The following is a 22,079-nucleotide window of genomic DNA, read 5'->3' on the forward strand; positions in this document are numbered from 1 at the left end:
TTTGTATAAGGTTAATGTGATGCCTTTTTCATTTTGACAGGGGACTGAGGTTTCAATAATTCAGAGGCTCCTTGGCTGGGTCAAACCAATGCACTGTATCATCTTAACGTCTTATGTCACAACAATATCACTTTCCCTTTAGCTTTGTGGCAGTGAAAGTAGCTGCTGGGTTTTGTTTTGTTTGATTGTATAAAATTTGGGCAGTTTCCGGTACCGATAGCAATGGCTTCTCTATATCCTGTTTAATAATTTGATGTACTATAGTTTTCTTTTCTTTTCTTTTTTTTTTAAAACCAATTCTGACCCCAAATGCTGGGAGAGATGATACAGAGACTTTCATAGCTACATCTCTTTAGAGAGATGGAGCACACAGAATAAAAATAAAGTGGAAATGTTATAAATTAGCTGGTTAATTAATTGATTTAGGCAGATAAGTGAGTTGTATCCTACAGCAATATGGTTTTGTTAGATAAATGCCAGACTTCCACTGTATCATGCACAAGGTAAACAATTTGGTCTGAGAGATCTGACCCATGTTAACATTGATTGTATTCCTCCTCGGCACTGTATGGCTAGGACTATATAATTCTTTAGACTGCTGGCTAATGTTTAAAGGAACAATCACTAAACTCGTGGATTATGATTTATATTTATTTGGTATGATTTTTTTTCTCTTTGTAAACATGCCATGAAAGTATCAGTCAGTACATTGTCCTGTTATTTAAAGAAGGTAACTTCCTCCTTTGAAACATAAGACCTGTGGAACTGTGGTAATTTGCAACTGAACAACAACAAAATCCTAAATCATTTTTTTTCACTATCATTGTAGAATGTACTGCTTCAATAGACATTTAATTTTGTAAAAACATCTAAAAATAGAAACTAAAACAATGCATTTAATTTTATTTCCCTGAGGTTTAACTTATTAGGCAAGAGGAAGTCTGGTTTTTAATTTTTAGGAGCATCTTATTATAAAATAATATTTGAGGTCCTCCAATGTTCTAGGTACCATATATAAATATATAAAAGAAATAATGTCTTTGTCTCTCAAGAAACTTAAATTTGAAATAAAAATAGATGAATAAGCGAAAGGAAATCTCTATTTGGTAATTGTCTTTGTTTCCCAAGAGTCGTTTCTGATTTAAATAAAATCAAGCAAATAAAGAAATGGCAACAACAAAAAACACACCCTTCCCTGAAAGTAATTAATAAAAGTGTAGGAAGAGATGCTTCGAGACAGCATTCACCATGTTCTGTAATCCATGTAAAGGATGAAAACCCAAAATACCAATATTCCTTTTTTTGTTCTGGTAATAAACATGGTACCATAACAGAGCTATAATTTGGGGATAGAAATGTGAAAGAATGGGTTGAGGCATAAGCTGTTATTACACATTTACCACAAATGATGAATAAAGAAGTGGGAAAACTCACAGAATACCTATCAGCTTAAACAACTATCAACAAATGCTTTTGCAGCACCTCTTGGACTGTATGTGACTGAAGCTCCCTCTGAGGGCCGGTGCACACTGCAGACGGCTGTCTCCTGTCTGCAGTTAGAGCTTCCGATCAGAGGGTACTGCTGGGCCCATTCTAGAAGTGCCAGAACAAAACGCTCAAACAATCCACCAGTCCCTGATGAAATGCTCCTTATATCCAATTAAAATACTTCCCAGTCTCCTGTAATATAATAGTTTCTAGATTCTAGATTTCCTAGATTTTTAGATTCCCATAATTTTATAAGAAAATATCATATTTTGATCATCAAATACACTTTCATTATTCAAATGCAATACAGACCTATGGTCTATTGAGGGCTAATAGTTCTGTGACAGGCATTCAGGCTAAGCTCCTTGCCTTCACCAGGCTGAGGTGTGTTGGAGGACCCCCAAATACTTGAGTTTAATTAATTTTTTGGTATGGTGAGCTTCTCTTGGTCTGCAAATCTGGATGACTCACTAAGCTGCCATATTCCTAAAGCCTTCAGAATGGTATTTAAACTCAGAATAAAGCAACAGGACGAAATGCTTATATTATTCACTGAAAGCTTATGGGAAGCAGAATAAATTAATCTGATGGTCTTTTTAAATTTTAAAGAAGAATTGTCCAGAGCAAGATGTGTGCAAGTCAGTCTGTGAGGGGCTTGAATTATGGGCATGGAGTTTGGTTTGATGTACAAAAGGGAGTCCCTTCAGAGTCACATGCAGGGAGGGCTGGGGAGGGGTCTGGGTGTTTAAGCTCATGTCGACCTTTCTCCTGGTCTGTCTGAAGCATGAAGTGACCTCTTCTTTCTCAAAACTCCCATGGCACAGTGCGGTTATATTATCATAGCCCTGTATTTTCCTTATCTGCTTGTCTCTTGTTGCCTTATTAGAACTCATTGAAAGCAAAAATCTTATTTTATTTCTTTGTGTGTTTGTTTGCTTATCCATTTATTTTTCTGACTTTGGACACCACCTAGCCCAGCGCTTGGCTATTTGTATGCCTATTGTATGCCAGGCCCTGAATGAAGGCACTGAAGACACAGAGAAAATGAAACGAAATGCTCTCAAGGAATGACAGTGCAGAGATGGACATGAAGGCCAACGTGGGGTAAGGGATTTTTGTACTAAGCTCAATGAGAACACAAAGCCAGCGCCCACATCTGTGGAGGTACAAGGGAAGGCTTCACTATACAGTAGACTGATCTGGAAACATGAGAGGTGCACAGATGGACCAACATACACACAGGCATGGAGGGAAGAAATGGTGTGGGGTGTCCTGGTGCCTATTAAGTTTGGAATGGCTGAAGCATAAACTAAGAGAGTGTTGTTCAACAATGATAAACTCAGCACACAAAGAACCATATACCATATTAAGAAATCCAGACTTGATTCTACAGGATTTAGGAAGCCAAAGAAGAGTCATGACATTAGGAGGGCATGGCCAGATTTGCTTTTGGAAAGATTACTCTGGTGGCAAGAAAGAAAACACTGTGTGCATGTGTGCATGTGCACGTGCGTGTGTGAGCTGGGGTTGGCAGCAGAGAGAGCAGGGAGGGAAGCAACACTAAATGCAGGAAGACCAGTTGGAGGTTGTTATTACAGTCGTGGTTCAATGATGAAACACATTTTCATTCTGCAGTCAGATTACATTTGTTCAGTGCCTACTCTTTGTGAAGATTTCCATGTATTTTTTTTATATTTAAAAATTTTATTCATCTTTCAAGTTTATAAGACAAGGACTCTACCCATTTTTCCTTTCCTTTTCTTTTCTTTTCCTTCCTCCCTTCCTTCTATTTTTCCTTCCTTCCTTCCTTTCTTTTTCTATACTCATTTAGGATATGAAGAAACTGAGGCTCAGAGAGGTTGATACTATGTAAAGACAGACTTAATCTCACAGAGATTAAATCACCCAAGGTCACACACATTTTAAGTGCTGGCTTTGGGATTCAAGCTCAATCTTGTACCAAAGCTTTTTATACCATACCTGTGGCATTTGCTGTAATAAGAGGCAGTGTGCTTTACTGCAAGGGGAAATAGAGTAGGAATAAGGTGTCTAGATTTTAAATATTGCTTTATACCTCATTTGCTTTGTCACCTTGATGAAATCACTTAATTTCTACGGGCCTTACTTTCTGTATCTTTAAAATGTTTGCATGTGTTCCCTCAAGGTCTAATTCTTTGATTCCTTGAATTTAATTACATATGTTTGGGATGATGTTCATTCTAGCAAGTCTGGAGTGGGATGGAGTAGGTGAAGTAAAAAAGAGACTGGATTTATTCAGGAATGAGAGTATTGGAGTGGTGGGGGAAATCTGAAAAGTGCCGAATTTAGAAAGCACTATGAAGGAGATATTCATAGTTCTTAAGACTGGGTTCCTCAGCAAAAGAAAAATCACATTTCAAATTAATCCCAAGGTAGTGGAAAAAAGGGACCATTTTGACAATGAAGGCAATGAGGAGTAAACCTGTTGAGGAGGAAAGATTTGAGGGTGTTTTTGGGGACACCCAAAATTCAGTAAAAGTAATCAATTGACAAATATACCTAAGTGGCTTTTCTTCTGGACAATTTGTTGGATAAGTCAAAATAAATTATAAGGCCATAAAGATTGGAGAAGAAAGTGTCAAAAAGTGAAACTTTGACATGAAAATGAACTTCCTTAAGGAAGAAACATATACAATGTGAAATCAGAGAATTTTGACCCTTAGGGAGATTTTTATATTATCAAATAACACATGACAAACAGCTTTCATCTCAAAGCCTCCTAGAATTGGGTCATGTCATGCTAACTGTGCAAATTTTTAAATGAAATATTCCATGAAACAGCCTACCTCAGGGGAGACTTCTGTAATTCCAAACTGGGATAAACTTTGATGCAAAACATTGATATTAAGTGAACGCAGCACTTCCTCAGATGGCAGAGCATCAGAAATTCCTGCTTTTCGGTTTATGGGAGACACAAATAGTTCAACACTGTTCTTCTTTCCCTAGTAAAAGCAGATTATTTGTATATGTTAATAGACATTTTGGGAAATATTTTTGCCTTTCTTCTAGAAACATTAAAGAAAATCAGAGCTTTAGAATCCTAAAAGACATCTTGGAGATCCTTTATTAGGTATTCCTGGTACACTTAATATTAGCAGCCCAAAGCCCAAAATCTTCAAATGGTTCTTTCAATTAGTTGACACCTCTAGCTTTGTAATTTTATATTTCATTCGATGCTGGTTTATTTTCCATTCGGTATTGTAATTTTTGAGATATATTGTTCAGATGTTTCCTGAGTAATTGTGTTTAAAGAAGCATTTTAAAATCAAATAAATGAATTAAGTAAAACCTGATTTAACAGTACAATTATTAGACATCACCACCCCATATATTTTTTTTTATAACTTGTATTAATGTGAAGGCTGGACTAAGGAAGGTGAAGCTGTCTTTGAAGTTACTTCCCTGATCCTGTTCTTCACCTTAAATATGTCACACTTTTAAGACCTATTGTTTGGTAGAAACAATGTTATACAATGATATCATGTTACTTTCCTATTAGTATGACCTCATTACCTGAAACAGAGAGAGGATTTCTTACCTTAAATGGCTGATATGCCACATACCCGTAAAAAACAAACACTACACAAAAATGACACTGCCTTTGATAGATTCTCTTTGACAACTTATGCAAAGCACTTATAAAAGAAAATTGTTGTTAGTCTTTTCTTTTTGATACATAGAGTTCTCTCCTGCTAGAAAATTTTTTCTTTTTTTTTTTTAGAAAGTCTTCTTTTAATGCAATTTATCAGAAGTTCAGCCACGTATAAAATGGAGTACTACTAGTCATCCAGGAAAAATGTTTCTGTGTTTGCAGTGAACAACAGACAATGACTAAATATTGCATAATACTGATGTGAAACATTTTTATAATAATTTAAATAGTTTATGACTTAATAACAACAATAGTAGGAAGAGAGCACTTGTTTTGGGCTTGTCATGCTCCCATGTGCCTTAAATCTGTTATCTCCAGGACAGAGGTATTAAGTTATTTCATTTTGTAAATGAAGGAACATTAAGTAGCTTGCCTTAGGTCATAGAGCTGGGACACAGCCAAGCTGGAAATGGAGTAGAATTCTGTGTCTGTCTCCAAACCACACGCTCTTAATCACCGTACTCTGCTGCCTCAGGTATCATCATAACTTAAACTATTATAAGAACTACTCTTAGAAATAGACATGCATAAATTCTACTAATATTCTCTGAGGATATGCATATCCCTCTCTGGGTGTGGCAAATCCTTCTTTTATCCTTTCAAAGAGTATTACGCTCTTTAAATCTATATACGTAAAAGTATATCTAAGATATCTGAGTATATATATAAAATCTAGATCTAGATCTAAGACATCTATAATACCTCACTTCTCACTTGAGCAAGGTACACTCTGGATATAAATAACCTATTTAGCTCTTTCATGATAATGGGAAATGCTGTATTTCTTCTTCTGTGCTATTGAGTTAAAAACTTTGTTTTTTTTTTTAAAGCTTATTTAGTCCCAGAAAATAGTTGACTCACAGAACAAAAGTTATTATGGGGACGAAAACAATCCACCCACACAGAAAAAAAATGAAAAGAAACAAAAATTCTAAACCAAAATAAAAGCAAATTCTTCTCCGTAGTGGGAAATGCAGGTGTTGATGCAGTATAAAACTGAACTCAATCAGGAACATAGGATTTAAGGCAAGGAGAACAAGAAGTCCTTGCTTAAGTTTCTAATGCAGGGGAAATTAAGAACAATTTAAAAACTGTAAAATGATTCTAAAGTCCTTTTTCACAGGAACCTCGGATAATTAGCTTTTTACAATGAGAAGGTTGTAAGATTTGAATTTGCCTTTCTTTGTCTCTGCTCACACCCACCTTCAAGTGCAGATGGGAACAGGTAGTCGAATGATATCAAGGTCCCTAAACACTGAGGAGAAGGGGGAAAGAAAGGATGTGGGTGATAGATCGGTCTAAAGTGAGCCTTACACAAAAGGTCCTTTGGGCTTCCTTCATCCCCACCTCAGATACCCATCCAAGTTTTCTCTTGACTTTTTCAAGGCTATTCTTGCATTGTACTTGGACTGCTGTCCTTAAGCATGGTTCTTCTTTATTCTTTATTCAACATCCTCTGCCTATGTGTTCACTATCCTTCATCCTGATATATATATATATATTTTTAAGTTATTTATTTATTTATTTTTGGCTGCGTTGGGTCTTTGTTGCTGCGCGCAGGCTTTCTCTAGTTGCGGCGAGCGGGGGCTACTCTTCCTTGCGGTGCGCGGGCTTCTCACTGCAGTGGCTTCTCTTGTTGCGGAGCGTTGGCTCTAGGCACGTGGGCTTCAGTAGTTGTGGCTCGCGGGCTCTAGAGCGCAGGCTCAGTAGTTGTGGTGCACGGGCTTAGTTGCTCCACGGCATGTGGGATCTTTCTGGACAAGGGATTGAGCCCGTGTCCCCTGCATTGGCAGGCAGATTCTTAACCACTGCGCCACCAGGGAAGTCCCTCATCCTGATATACTTGAAGGAATTTTAATAGATGCTGTCTGGAGACAGCGCCTTACCTGATACAGAAGGTTTCCGTCTTAGGGAGACTATTTTGGGAGTAGTATTCGGTTGGTGAGACAAGTATTTTGGGCCCTTCTATTCATAGCTACCAGGATAGCTAGTCTTGAACTATGAGAAGGTTGACAAACTTTTTCTGTAATGGGCCAGATAACAAATATTTTAGCTTTTAATTTAGACAGACAATCTGTTGCAACTACTCAACTCTGCCATTGTAGTGTGAAAGAAGCCTTAGACAATATGTAAACAGATAGGTGTGGTTTGTTACAATAAAACTTTCTTTACAAAAACAGGTGTTATGCCAGATTTGGCTCATGGACCATAAAACTATAGCATGGGTGTTCTTTATTATTGTTCATTATTCTTGAGCCCTGCAATAAAGATCAAAGCTTGTAATCTGGGAATGCGAAATGTTGGCATCTTACAATGAGGCGATTGATGTGCACTTGCTGGGGTAAGAGTCCTAAAGCCGCGGCCACTCCTTGGCGGAATATCTGAAGCAAGGTTATGTTCAGCCTATTTACATCCATTTGCAGTGTCTGGAAAATAAAAAATTCAAATTATAGTAAATCTTTGATTTTGGACATTCAGTTCCTGACGGATGACTGACCACAACAACTCCTGTGACTTTGAGAAATTCACACTCATGGTGCTTTATTGCATTTTTAATGGAGATTAAAAAATTATAGGGGCATTTTATGTGAAATTTTAAATGGTTTTACTTAAGAAGATGGTATATTGTATAATAATGCAATTTGTCTAGTTATAATCAAGAATCATATGAATGATCAATTCATAAAGAATTTCACTGAAATGTGTGTTGGTTTATTTTGCTTTAAGTCCAGATGACAGAATGTAATAGGCAGCCAAGTATATTTCAGTAATCCAAGCCAGAGGACATCTTTAATTTGTGTTCACACACAGTCACAGAGAGGAAGATGCTGTGTAAGTTCCATAACACCAGACTTGGCAGTTTCTCTATATAGTGATTTGCTGCCAGTGCAAGGCAAAAGAATGAGCTGCAATGATGCATTTTCAAACTCTGGTAAAGAAGTCAATGGAACTGATGATTAAAGCTAAGGTAAACAATTCTTATTCCATTGCTTGGGCAAACACTCTTAATTTTCAGGTTGTTTTGGAAAAGGACAAGTAAATATTTTAAAATTCCTGAAATATAAATCAAGTTATGCAATTAACACTACATCCTTAATTTAAGCCATGGGTGCTATTATTACATTTATAACATAAACTAGTTAACTATGTATTTTCAAAAATGCACCATAATCACTTGAAATAGATAATTTACAAGGTGGGGAAACCAAACCTTTATATGCATTTCTTATTTTAGAATGCTTAATTCGCTAACTTGACCATAGTAGGTTATCAGTAACTGTTGGATGGCTGCAATATCATTTGTTCTATAAAGTGAGGCACACTTCTATGTACACACTTCTATGATAAAGAGATTGGCTTACAAGTGTAATCTACTATAGTGTAAGAACTCTCAGAGGACCTTCTCCCAGTTTGCTGTAGAAGAAGAATAATACTGTTCCAATAATTTATAGTTTTGTTAAGAAATAATAAATCCTCTATACATAAAGTTGGTACAAAATAAGTGATTGGAAACTGGACAAAATACTTACTGCTACAGGAATCAGAGGGAGTTGGGGAGGTCAAAAGATGTATAATGGTTCCCAGTCAAAATGGTAGACCCAGCTAAAGCTCTAGACTGCTATTGTACCTTAGGATCTTTTAATACTTGCATAGGGGCAGGGGCCATAGAGCTAGGTCATGTTAGGCAGCTGGAACTGGACTCCTGGCAACAAATTGAGATCCACAAAAGGGAAGAACTATTGAAAATTCTACCCAACACCCCAACTATAAGGTACAACTTGCTCCTGGGAGGGGAAAAGGAGAATTACGCTGGGAGTAGGTAGAAAAGTTACATTAACACCATCAGTAATGATTTTTTTTATTAAATAAAAGTCATCTAATGGTTCACAATTGTTTGCTGTATTATCCTCTGTACTTTTCTATAGTCTAAAAATGTTTCCAATATATAAAAACACATTTTAATGCAGAAGGTAAGACTTGAGCTCAACCCTGAAGGATGAGTAGGATATGGAAATGCAGTCATGAGAAAAACATTACACTTTTAAGCATGATTTATGTTTTATGGAAACATGCTTTATGGAAAATCCAAGAGATTAGAAAAACTAAATCCACCCGGTGGCTCTGAGAAACAGAGGTTTCCTTTTATGCAACAGCTTACTTTCAGCTCTGTACGGCTGTGGAAATTGCCAAGAGATTGGAGTTTCTTTGCAGAGATGGGTTCCTTGGTTCCTGCAAACACTGATGAGGAACCATTGACTTCTGGCTCACCAGCAGTGTTTGTCAGGCAGGGTGAGCAGGAAGGCACAGCCCTTGATTCCCACGGGCAGGATTTGGAGCCAATGGTCTAGGCTGGGAACTGAGAGTCAAGGGAGTTGTGCACACACTTAGGAATTCAGTTCCCAGGGCCATGATTAACGAAGCTTGTTAACTGTGGAAACAGTATTAAAGTCTAACTTCCTTAGATCGAAATGGTGTATCGAAGTGAAATGGGAACTCAAGATTTAAAATCACTCAAAATGGCAACTTTCCAAGAAGGTAAAACTGTGCATTTAAAACAGAAATTTAGACTCCCTAACTAAAATGAAGAAGTGAGTTGAAATAATTAGTTTAAAACTGCAATCATCTGGTTCATTGCATCAAACATTTGAAAAATTTGCCTCAGTTCTCTGCTTGCCTGTGAAAAGCTGGATTGATTCCAGAGCACATACATGTATTTCTTACCATTCACCATAAAATAGTGATGCTAAAATACAGTACAAACAAAAAAATACATATTTGAGGGCCTAATACATGCCAGACTCTACGTATGATCACAATTTGAGAAAAAGAAAGGATCCTAGACAGAATGAGAATTTTATTTCAGAGAAAATAAAATAAATATGACTTCCTATAATAAGAGGATATATGTTACCACCTTCCTCCTGGATAGATTCTAGAAATACATAGCTTCTTCTCATCCTATTAGGTGAGATCATAACAACTATGATAGAATATAAATTTCCATGGTAATGACAGTGTCACAACTTCAAAGTTACCATATAACAGTACAAGATATATTTTAGTCTTATTCTAAACCCATTTGGTCATTTCTATTATTTAACATACAAATGACTGAAATTTTTAACTTTAAAAGGGATTATAATGCTCTTTGCAAAGGTAAATGCTAAGCCACTTCACAGCAATGAATAATGCAAATAGAGTTACTATCCAAAAACAATTGAGTATTTTTATTGATATTACAAATATATAAACACACAGAAAAAATTAAACATAATGAAAATTCAAAGATTTCAGACTCCATCTGTATTTAAATTTATTGGACCTCTGCCTTGTAAAGAGATTCCCGAGTCAGTTCCTTTTATCTGGGGCCCATGTCCCCTCACCCACTTCTGCTTCCTCCCACAAAGGAAATATCACTGTGTAACATGACTTTCTTTCTTTGCTCACCAGACAGTCCACTAAAGTAGTTGAAGCCTATGAGCCTTAGATATAAATCAGTTTGAGGAAACTGATTAAAATGTAGTATGTGAATTTAGGCACCAGCATTATGTTTAAACTTTAAGTATGTGATTGGCTTTTAGCTATTTATATTTAAAGGACGGTTGAATTATTTTTGCCTGAGAGGGGGTCAGGTTTCAAATGTTAGTTACCTCTTGATGCTATAAGGTAGCCTGGTCTGTCATCTGATCACCCCCAGTAAGAGTCAAGATCACACCCAGTGGCCCCATTAGGGAGAGGAAGGCCAAAAAGATGTCCTCAAAGCCCCTCAAAGAAGTCCAGTCTCAATTCCCAACAGCAACAAACAAACCCAGCTTCCTTCAGGACCAAGCCAGTCAGGAGGAATCCACTCATCTCTTTCTAACTTTAACGTGTGCTCATTGCTACTCGGGATCTCTAACTTCATTCTTGGCAAGGAGTCTCCCCTTTATGGCCAGCAGTTGGATTGTCAAGTGATTCCCAGGAATAAAAGCAAAAATTTCTCTGTCTCTGAACAAAGAAGAAAGCCCTGACCTATTGGAGGCATTTTACACCATCACCCAATCCCTTCTTATATCTCTCTGTGTTGTCCTCTACTATTACTTACATACTAATGATTTTTATTTCCATATTTCATGTTCCCACCTTTCTCAGAGTCCTACATCTGCTTCCCTCCACCTGAATGTTCCACTTATGCCTCAAACTCGGTATTACCCAAACGGAACTTATCTTTTTCCCTCTCCTCATCCACAGTCAAATTTACTTCTAATTCTATATTTCATATAATGTGATGAAGTACCGTATTTTGAAATCATGTTGACTCACTCTTTTACCTTATCTTTCACCCTACCATCATGACATCCAATTAATTATCAAGTTCTGTCTATTCTACCCTCTAAAAATCTCTTGAATGTTGAATCCATCTTCTCTTCAACTGTATTTCCACCATCTTCGTTCAGGCCACTATCATGGCTATCTCTGGACTATCTGAATAGAATCTTCATGGGTTGCCAATCTTCTATGGTCTCTAATTCATTCCTCATATGGACCTGTGCAACATTCTGGCTCAATCAAGTCACTATTCTGCTAAAAATACTTTGAGGAAATCTCATTTTTTAATGAAAGGTCCTAACTCCTTGGTTCACTGCCATTGTCCTGTCCTTCCAGTTTTACCTCCCAACCCTATCCACCATGTATATTAGACTCCAGCTGTACCTAAGGTGTCTTAAACATGCCGTGTCCTTTTTGTACTGGGTCAGTGCATATGTGGATCACTGGCTAAGCCTTCTTGCTTCTCTTTGGAGACTCAGCTCAAACACCATTCTGTCAGATTTCCATGACCTCTCCTTCCCCTTCCTTTGCTTGCAGCTTTCAGTTCTATGTTGGACTTTACTTATTTTTTGTTTAAATTTTTATAATAAAAAATTCATATTTATTACAAAAAATCTAAAGTACAGAAAGATACATAGAAAAAAAATGAAAGCATGCTTGCCTTCCCCTAACCTTTTATTCTAATCCTCAGAAACAACAAACAACAACAAACAATACTATTTCTTGTGTATTCTTCCAAATATTTTTGATGCATATAGAATGTAAAATAATATATATTTATTATACATGTTTATTATTATTAAATACAAATAGGATTAAACTACACATGTTGTTCCATAGGTTGCTTTTTTCACTTAATACATAAGTGAAATATATTAATATATTAAATATATCTGAGATGCATTTCTGTATTCATAATATATACTGTTATTGAATATCATGTTTTGAGTCTCATCTAATAATTTCTTACTTTTAATAGTTTAGCTTATCCCATTGACTTTTATTATTTTAACAGATCTAAATGTGTTTTGTTATTTTATGTTATGCTATCTTTTAAAATTTGTTTTTATACCTCCTTTGTTCTCTGTCTTTTGCTAAGTGGTCTGGTGTTTTTTTGGTTGTTCTATATTTTTTTTTCTTCCCGTGCCTATAATCATAATGTTAAACATTGTATGATAATATATTCAAATCTTTATTTCTTGATATATAAACTTCAGAAAGTATTTATTAACTGCTGCTATGAAAAGTGAGAAAAAGTACATCTCTTCCCACCAATTCTCATGATCACTTTCCAGTTTTTATAATTATATTATTATTGTTGTCTTATTATATTTTATGGAGTTTATATTATATTCTTTATAACAGAGACTACTCACCAAACCGATTGTCTCCTCCTGGAATCTTAGCCCATTTATATCTTGGTGGAGCCATGTAATAGTGCTCACCAATTAGTGTAAATGAAAGTAAAGTGATATTTTCAGTCTGAGGTAGTCTTCTCCACTCTTTCTCTCTTCCCTCTGTCTGCAAGCTGGATGGTTCCAGGATGACCCTAAGACTGTAATAAAATGGTGGCCCCATACAAAGGAAGATGCCTGGGACCCGAATCACTGCATGAAGCAGAGGCCCTGCCCAACACTCCTCATTAAACAGTAACATGAGTTAAAAATAAACTTCTATTGCATTAAGTCACTAAAATATTAGGATCATGTTAGCATTATTTACACTGATGAATATATTCTGTAATTATAATTTTTAAAGTACTATAGCATTAGTTACATATTCAAATAGTCATGATCATGATCAGCTCTTTTTTAGAAGGGTGTACCATTCCTGAATTCTTTATTTTGATGTATCTCTTATTTAGCTGGATGTCGTTATCAAAAAGCTTCTTTTAAGCAGGGTTCATGAGTGCTATGTTTCCTGAGGCATTTGAGAATGTATTTATGGTGGCTTTAACAATAAATGACAATAAATGACAACTTGGCTGAATATTAAATTCTTGATTCAATCTTTATTTTTATTTTTTGCCTTTGAACTCTGCTGCTATTATTCCAATGCCTTCTGGCTTTGAAAATTGCTGCAAAGAATACCCTGGCCTGAGGCTAGCCTGTCTTTTGGATAACTTGCTTTTTCTGCCTGCAATCTCACAGGAGTCTTTAAAGTTAAAAAACTTCACCAGGATATTTCCTTGGTTTGATAGTTTCTGCAATATAGTATACTCTTGAAGTCTACATATACCAGATTCCTTATTTCAGAAGTATTTTCTCCTATTATATATTTGAATGATTTTTCTCCTAAATATTTTTTGGTTCATCTTTAAGGACACATCATGCAATTTTATATTCTTTCTCTTTAGCCACTTTATGTACTTATTATCTCTTATCACTTGTATATCTTTATTCAACTGAAATTTTCTCAGGTCTGCTCTATGTCCTTGTATGTTTTCAGCAGACTCTGATCTAATTCTTTCGTTTCTAATGTGATTTTGATTCTATAATGTGTGTTTTATTATTATCTTCATTTATCTTCTGAGTTGTGCCAGTGTACTCTTTGTGATGCCCTCCTTTAACTGTTTCAGACAGGAAGAGACACAAGACTTTCATTTATAGTTTCTTGATCTTCTCTATCAATTTTAAAATCTATTTTTTCCAAAGAGTTCATCTCCCTTTCTCTTTTAACATCCTCCAATAACTTTCTATTACATTTAGAGTTAAATTCAGTTACATGGCTTACAGGGCCTTACTTTATCTGGCTTCTGTTCTTTCTGAACTTCATCTCATATCTCTCTCTCAAGTCACTCCACCCTTTTTCCAGTTCCTCAGACAAGCTGTGCTCATTTCCACCTCATGGCCTTGGCATCTGCCTGCCCACTGGAGAGATATTCAACATCACTGTATGGTGGGTCCTTCTGCTCTCAGCTCTCAGTTTAAATGTCATCTCCTCAGAGAGGCCTTCCCAGCCTGGCCATTCCCTATCACATCACCCTGCTTTATTTTCCTCATATCATTTATCACTATCTGACAGTTTCTTGTTTATTTTTTTGTTTATTGTATATCTCCCTTTACTAAAATGTGAGCTCCATTGGTGTGGGAACTTGCCATTCTGGTTCTCTGTTATATCTCCAGGACCTGGAACAATGCCTGGCATTTGGTAGGTATTTAATAAATCTTTGTGAAATGAAGGAATACATAAATCATCATACTCAATATTGTGTAGTTACTACATTTGACCTGTGAATGATATGTGTTTGAACGGCGTGGGTCCATTTATACACAGATTTATTTCACTAAATATGTACTACAGCACTACCCAGTGCAAGGATTGGTTGAATACAAGGATGCAGAACCTCAGATATGGAGGGCCGACTGTAAAGTTATACTCGGATTTATGACTGCACGTGGGGTCAGCTCACCTAAGCCCCACATTGTCTGAGGGTCAAAAACTATAATTGGCAGAATCTGAGTTCCATGATAGGGGTAGAAAGGGTTACAAAACCAGGGTTATAAGCTCTTGAGGAGATTAATATTTGGTTAAGTAGTTCACTTGAAATGCCTAATCACTCAAAAAACACGAGTAGATTTAACACAATTTGTATTTGGCTTGTTATTAATATGCCTCTGATACTTTGACTACTATACAGTTCAGGAGGGAAAAAACAGTTTATTTCATCTAACCAATTCTTTGAAACTTGTTTCTAATAGGCAAAATCAATATAAGTTTTCTGAGTTGTGTGCTATATTGGTTGTAAATAGCACTCAAACTTAATCAGTGTAAGTGTCTATTTCTTGTGACTAATTTTAGAGTTTTAAAATTTATCTTTCTAATTATAAAAATTAAATATGCTCATGATAGAAGATTTAGAAACTACAAAGAATTAGGAAAAGGAAATAAATATTATGCATAATAGTTTATTCCGTCATCCTGAAATAAAGCTTGTGATGCTTTTAGTGTTAGCTTTTTTTCTGATATGTAGGTAATATAATGTAGAATGCATATATATATTATATATACCCATATATATCTAATAGATAGTCATACAAATATTTATCCATTTTAATGTGATGCTATAACTATCACATTTTTATGGCTTTTCTCTTTCCATGATGTTAGGAGGAAACACTTATTCCCCAACGCTGATGTTTCATTCTGTGCGGTGGCAGCTCAAATACAGTAATTTTCCTGGTGACTTCCCTCCTCTGTCTCCTCAGGGGAGGGAAGTGACTTGTATAATTGGTGCATTTGGAAGGAGATACTGGGGCATGTGTAGCTCTGTGCTTTCCTTTTGGGGTCCTCTTGCCTGTAAAGACACTAAAACCTAGTATTCTTATTGCAAGTAGTAAAGTAAGTTGCAAAGGCTCTGTCCCTTCAGGTGAGGCCACAGTTGGCCAGTACTCATGTGACTGGTGGGTAAATTTGCCTAAGAAGGAGAGGCAGCCATAGAAGTATACTGTCATGCTCCTAAGTCACATCTCCAGCAGCTCTATCAGCAATAAAGTTGTATTTCTTATCTCCCCAGGTCTGCTTCCTCTGTCTTTCTCAGGCAGGAGAAGAGGGATGCTATTTCTTATCCCCCTCAAACACCTACCCATGGTACCACAAAGTTAGATATTACATTGCACTCTGTTGCCCATACCGCTAAAAGGCAAAAAGGCTCTAAAACTTTTCTTGTTAGTTGACCTTGATTTCAGCATGGATATTTACAGTGGCAGCAGGGTTAGAGGAAGATCAGGTGTATGGTGCCGTGGAGTCAGGAGCAGAGTTTGCAAAAGAAGTTGGTCAACACTGCTAGATGCTGCTGAAGGTTAAGAAAAATGCAGACCAAGAAAAGGCTCTTGGATTTGTTGATGAGGACTAATTGGTGGCCTTCAAGCAGTGATTCTCAAAACGTGGTCCACAATCCACTGGAAGGCCAAGTGAGTCTTTGTTGGAACTTATTTGAAAGTGTGGGACCATTGTGTGGATATATGGGTGCCTAGGGTACAATTCCACAGACTTTCTTTTGTTCCAAAGGGTCATTCAATGGGTTTTTTAGGGTTAGTACAATTTGATACTCAAAAAATAAAATTAGTGTGTCATTAGTGTATATTGAGACTTTGAGGGGGTTAAGATGTGATTGTATACTGAAAAAACAGGCAGAACACCTGGACCAATTTTTGCTGAGGACAAAGGAGAAAGATAAGATGGTAAATAGATAGAAAAATCTTTTTCCCTCAGGTGGGAGGAACTTTGAGCTTTATACTATAGCAATAGTACTTCAGGTGACTTAATCTTTCTTTTTAAGATCCTTACACTGTGATGAGCTACCCCTTTTAACACGTGAAATGCCAACACTAGTTTTGGTCAGAGTAACGTTTTGAGACGTTTTGAAAACAATTGCAATGCCAACTTCATGAGTTTCTCATATCCTTGGCTCTGTTGTAGTTATGGCCTGCTAAAGCAATCGATCAGCTTATCAGTTAAAACAATTTATGAGGGAGCTAAATGAATCTTGGTGGTAAGTGAGAAAAGGTATCTAAATTTCTCATTTAGAAAGGAAAGACTTAGTGGACAAGGGAGATATTCAGGAGCTTCTTGAATTTTGATCTCACACATTTAAAAGCTTTTGCCTACTCTGTTTTCTAATAGCTAGAGAGAATGTACATGACTTTAAATAATTGTTTGTGTGTTTGGAAGTTGCAGGTAGGTGAGCAAATACCAAATAAGAAAACTTTGACACACTATAATATAATAGTCAAGAGCATGGGTTAGTAAGACAGACTTGGATTTATCCTGGGCTGAGTGGCCTTGGTCAAATTATTAACTCTCCCTGGGCCTCAGTTTCTTTGTCTGTCAAATGGAGATGATAACTGCATCCCTTTCACAGGGATTTTGAGGATCACATAAGTTATCAGACACAAAACAGCTAAAACTGACAGATAAAAAGTGCTCCATAAACTTTGCTTAAAGATATGGATTTATCCTTCATCGATGTTAAAAACAACTAAATGATCTGCTTCTTTGGATATGCAGTACGAGGGGACATTGAGTTGCATCTTTGTGGATTAAATGAAGGTCTTATGCTTATTTCCTGGAACAGTAATAATATTAATACACAAGGAAGTGGCCTGATTGGACTTCCAGTGCTTACATTTACTGATTTAACAATCAAGGAGTTTTAGCCAAAAGTCAATTAGGAAATCTAGGTCAGAGGAAAAAGCAATGGTCAAAACAATTTGATTTTGCTAAAGTGATATAATTTTTGGAAGAATATATACCTGAGGTTTAAGGTTAAAATAGCACATTTTAAGAAGGGTTCTTTGATTCCAGAATCTCTACTTCCATTTACTCCCTACTCCATCCACCCTTTCTAACCATGGCTTTGTGAGCCATCAGATCAGATCCCAAATTGTACAGAAGACTACTTATAGCTACTGAATCAAATTCATATTCATCATCCTTTTCTTTTTTTCTCTCTACTACTACAAATTAAATATTAATATTGAAACAGTCAAAGTTAGTGACTTAGATTAGAAGCCCTATCCTACTCATCTGAAAAGCTTTTTATAAGCTATTTATTTCTTCATTTCTTTAATCTCTCTTTTCTATTTTAATAGTACCTCTTAATTAGTGCTCCCTTTCACATCCTCTAATAACATTCTTGTAAGAAAATCTTTTCTTTTGCCTTTAAAGACTCCTATACTTTAGGAATTTAGAACTTTTATACATTGTTCTGAAAACTTTAAATTCTATATAATTTTGAGTAAACCCCCCATCCTTATAATTAGCTATTTTAAAAAATCATGAAATGGTTAAGGTCTTGACTTCTCCGAGTACAAATTCAATGGAGGAGATAAGGCTTCCAAAAATTATACAATAACACTTTATGTACTTTTACGATACTATCATTCCTATACTTTGTGATTTTGTGTCGATTTACCCTTATAAAAATATTTTAATAAAAATGTTTAATAAAATAATATTTTAATCAACATATCTATGGATGAAATAGAGGAAAACAGAGGTTTAATATAAAGTTCTTTGGAGACAGGAGAAAATCATGATTTATCCACAAATAGATATTATCCTGAGTACAGTAAACAAATATAATAGCAAGTTACTGGCTTTTAAGAGAGTTTTCAAGTCTCATTATTATATGTTCAAGTCAACAGAAATTTCCACATTCATCTCCCCTGATTATGTACTGAATATTATTTCTTCTCCATTATTCTTATTCCTGTGTTCTCTTTTGGTCTCCTCTAAATTGTTACTCTCCCGTTCCTTCAGCATCTCTCATGCTGGGGCAGACACAGTAACCAAAATCTTGACTGGAAAATGGCTGGAATCGAGGCCAGGCAGAAACTCTCTGGACAAAAGCCCAAAGCTCAGGCAAATGTTGCGTGAAAAACAAGGTTAGGCAAATTCAGGTTTCTACAACCAGCCCTGTCAGGATGACAAAATTCTAATCACCACAGCTGTGACCGCTCCATTCATGCAGCTTTTCTTTTTTTTTTTTTTTTTTTTTTTTTTTTTGTGGTATGCGGCCTCCCTCTGCTGCGGCCTCTCCCGTTGCGGAGCACAGGCTCCGGACGCGCAGGCCCAGCGGCCATGGCTCACGGGCCCAGCCGCTCCGCGGCACGTGGGATCCTCCCAGACCGGGGCGCGAACCCGGTTCCCCTGCATCGGCAGGCGGACGCGCAACCACTGCGCCACCAGGGAAGCCCCATGCAGCTTTTCTGAAAGGACGGAGGAGACGTTTGACTATCGTATCCAGTAAGAATTGAGACCAAACTGACTTCTAAGTGGCATTTAGGGATGCTTGGAAATAGACGTCCCAGGGCAAAAATAATAATCCTTCAACTCTTCAAGCACTTCGCTTCATAGTCAGAAAGTGATACTGTCCCAAGCCACCAAGTACATAAATACTACTTTAAAAAAATGAAGAAATTATCAGTCGTTACAGGCTACTGGGTACTTTATTCCAGATGTGGGTAAAGTTGGGAGATGGCTTACTTTTATTTTTATGGGCTTGTATTCAATCAACAGGAATATATTCTTTCGGGAATTTCGACTTTTTCACATGCAAAATCTTGGACTGTGAGGTGGCAGGGAGACCACACAGGCTCTCAGACATCAGTCCGATCAAAAGGGTGGTTTGGAGTCTAACATCCCTGGAAGGACATTATAAATTTACTTTCATTTCCATTCCCTCCACGAAGTAGTTTATGTTTCACTTCAATGAATGTAATAGGATTCTGTTTTTCACTCTTCTGGTGAACCACCCAATTCCCCAAGAAACATGGTAAAATAAAACGAGGTTTATTGGCATGTGTTTTGGGGATGCATAAAAACTCTATGATTTAGTGTCCTTTCAACTTGTATTCTCGGTAATCTTGATTTTTCTGTCACGGTGGGAATTAACCATTTTCTGCATAACTAAAAATGAATAGAGAGAATGTGGAATAAGTTTTAGTCAATGTTTTTGTGGTTTTTTCATCTGCAGAATGAGATGGCAAAATAATAAGTGTATAATTTTGCACAATGTGTTATTTTTGTGATTAGCACTCCGAGAACTATCTCATTTCTGGAAAATAAAGATTCTGAGTGAGGTTGTCTGCAGCATAACTTTAATGCACAGCATGACTGTGCCAATTTCATCCTGTTATTACTTCTCGATCTTCCCAGTAATACTCTTTTTTTTTCCTTTCAGTGTAATTGGGGTCATGGTATTTATTAGGATTGCTATATCTCTGAGCTAATTATTAAATTGTTAAACAGAAGTACATGGATTGATCAGAAAAACAAAGGAGACTATATGAATCTTATTCCTCCTTGTTACAGCTAAATATAGAAATGGCTAATATCATATAGCACAATCTAGCATCAATTATCAACTGAAAAATTCACACCAGCAATTTAAAAAATAAATTTAAGACTGTGGAAGCTGTAGGGAAAGATATTTTGGTGTACAAAATTAAGAAGCCACATCTTCTTTAAGGCTTTAATTTCTATTAAATGACAGATTTAAACAGGTTAGTCCTCTTCATATTAAAAAGACATTAAAAGAAAATCACTAAAAACTTTTATTTCTCTTTAATCTAAAATCTTGCTGCTAAACCTTAAACCCCTCTTTGAAATTATTGCCAAGCCATTATTTGGCATTATTATCTCCTCATGTTTCATACTAGAGACATACCAAAAAAAAAACCAGACCTGACAGCGCTATATTTTGTGGCAAATAGAGACTGACTTCTTGAATCAAGTGATATATTTGGGGCATCTAGATGATTGTTTTCTGCAACATTGAATCAGACAGGAAGTTAATCCAATTTTATGATTAAGATGGATGGAAACACCAGATGCACTATTTTTTGACATTGTTATTCATCATCGCAGACCACAGATAAAATCAGAATAATCCATAATTTTGTACCAACACCAGAACCACTATATTATCTTTAAACACTCAAACTAAATTCTTATTTTTAATGCTTGTACACCCAGAACTTCATACAATGCCTACAACACAGTGGGAACTCAATACATATTTTTTGAAATAAACTTAAGTGAACTAAATAGTACTTTGTGAGGCTTTTCATCTGAGGATAGCACTTTCTGTACAGATTAACTAATGAATTCACACATAATTTTTAATGAGAGCCCTAATTTTTATGAGGACAGCCAAGCTTTAATAATAAGGGTCTTGGTTTACCGGTAGAAAACAACAAAGCTGAGGTCCCCGGTTGGGAATTAGACGGGGGATGTCTCCTGTCCCGCACTTTCATTCATTGGTCCCCCACATCCGATTACAATGGAAGATACTGACTAGTCTTTTTAGTGACGTCTACGCGCAAAGGCAGGGTCCCCAAGATGCGGTACGATAGAAAGTCTGGATTTAGTGACTAAGCCCACTGTAAGTTCCCCTTTCCTTTTCTAGTTATCATAAATGCAAGGGGTCATCTTTTCCCTAGTGTCAGTGTAGGGACTACACCAAGCAAAGCCAAGGAAATAGCTGCTCCACTCAATACCTTTTATGAAAATTTTCAGTTCTGTCCAAGTGAATGTACTTGTAATTCTGTTCTATTTAGGATGGATACAAAATTTTTTATAAGAAACTTCTTGTGATGGTGGTAAGGTCTTTACTGTTCAGAGATATTGAATAATTGCATAGCATTTTCTTTTAATTTCAAACTTTGAGGCTAAAGCTGTTGCCCTGGATATCACAAAGATTCTCTGCTGACTCATACGCGCACGGGAACAGATACAGACAGAAATCTCAATATTCACCCTCTTAACCTAGCACCGTTAATGTCACGAAAGATTCTCTTACCTGTTTGGAAATTGACTGGATGTTGTGGTAAGTTCGACTTCCATTTGCTCTCCTTTTGTTATTTCCTCACCGTAGCAAGCTGGACTAATCGTAAAGCTTTCTAAGTTCATGTGCTGAGATGAAGCCTCATTTAGTCACCTGGAGGTAACTGCCTGGTACTATTTCTAGAGACATTGCTGATCCCAGGCCTACTGTAGCAGCCTGTGCATTCCCAAGAGGTACCCCAGGTGCTTGCTGTTTCAACAGTTTATAAGAATTGAAATGCATGATTTTTTTTCATGGCCA

General features: G+C 36.5%; 1 protein-coding gene across 2 annotated transcripts in view; it reads right to left on the minus strand.

Annotated features, from left to right (window-relative positions):
• PTPRR (protein tyrosine phosphatase receptor type R) overlaps positions 1 to 22,079 on the minus strand; it is a 261,921-nt gene that overhangs the window by 117,959 nt on the left and 121,883 nt on the right. For both annotated transcript variants that reach the window (XM_055085211.1, XM_055085212.1), the window contains 2 exons: positions 7,492 to 7,605; positions 4,314 to 4,469 (listed from right to left, as the gene is read on the minus strand). In XM_055085211.1, coding sequence (XP_054941186.1) covers positions 4,314 to 4,469; positions 7,492 to 7,605 — 270 coding nt within the window. The remainder of the gene's footprint in view (positions 1 to 4,313; positions 4,470 to 7,491; positions 7,606 to 22,079) is intronic.

This window comes from Physeter macrocephalus, chromosome 6, assembly GCF_002837175.3.
Source record: "Physeter macrocephalus isolate SW-GA chromosome 6, ASM283717v5, whole genome shotgun sequence".
NCBI classification, from domain to species: Eukaryota; Metazoa; Chordata; class Mammalia; order Artiodactyla; family Physeteridae; genus Physeter; species Physeter macrocephalus.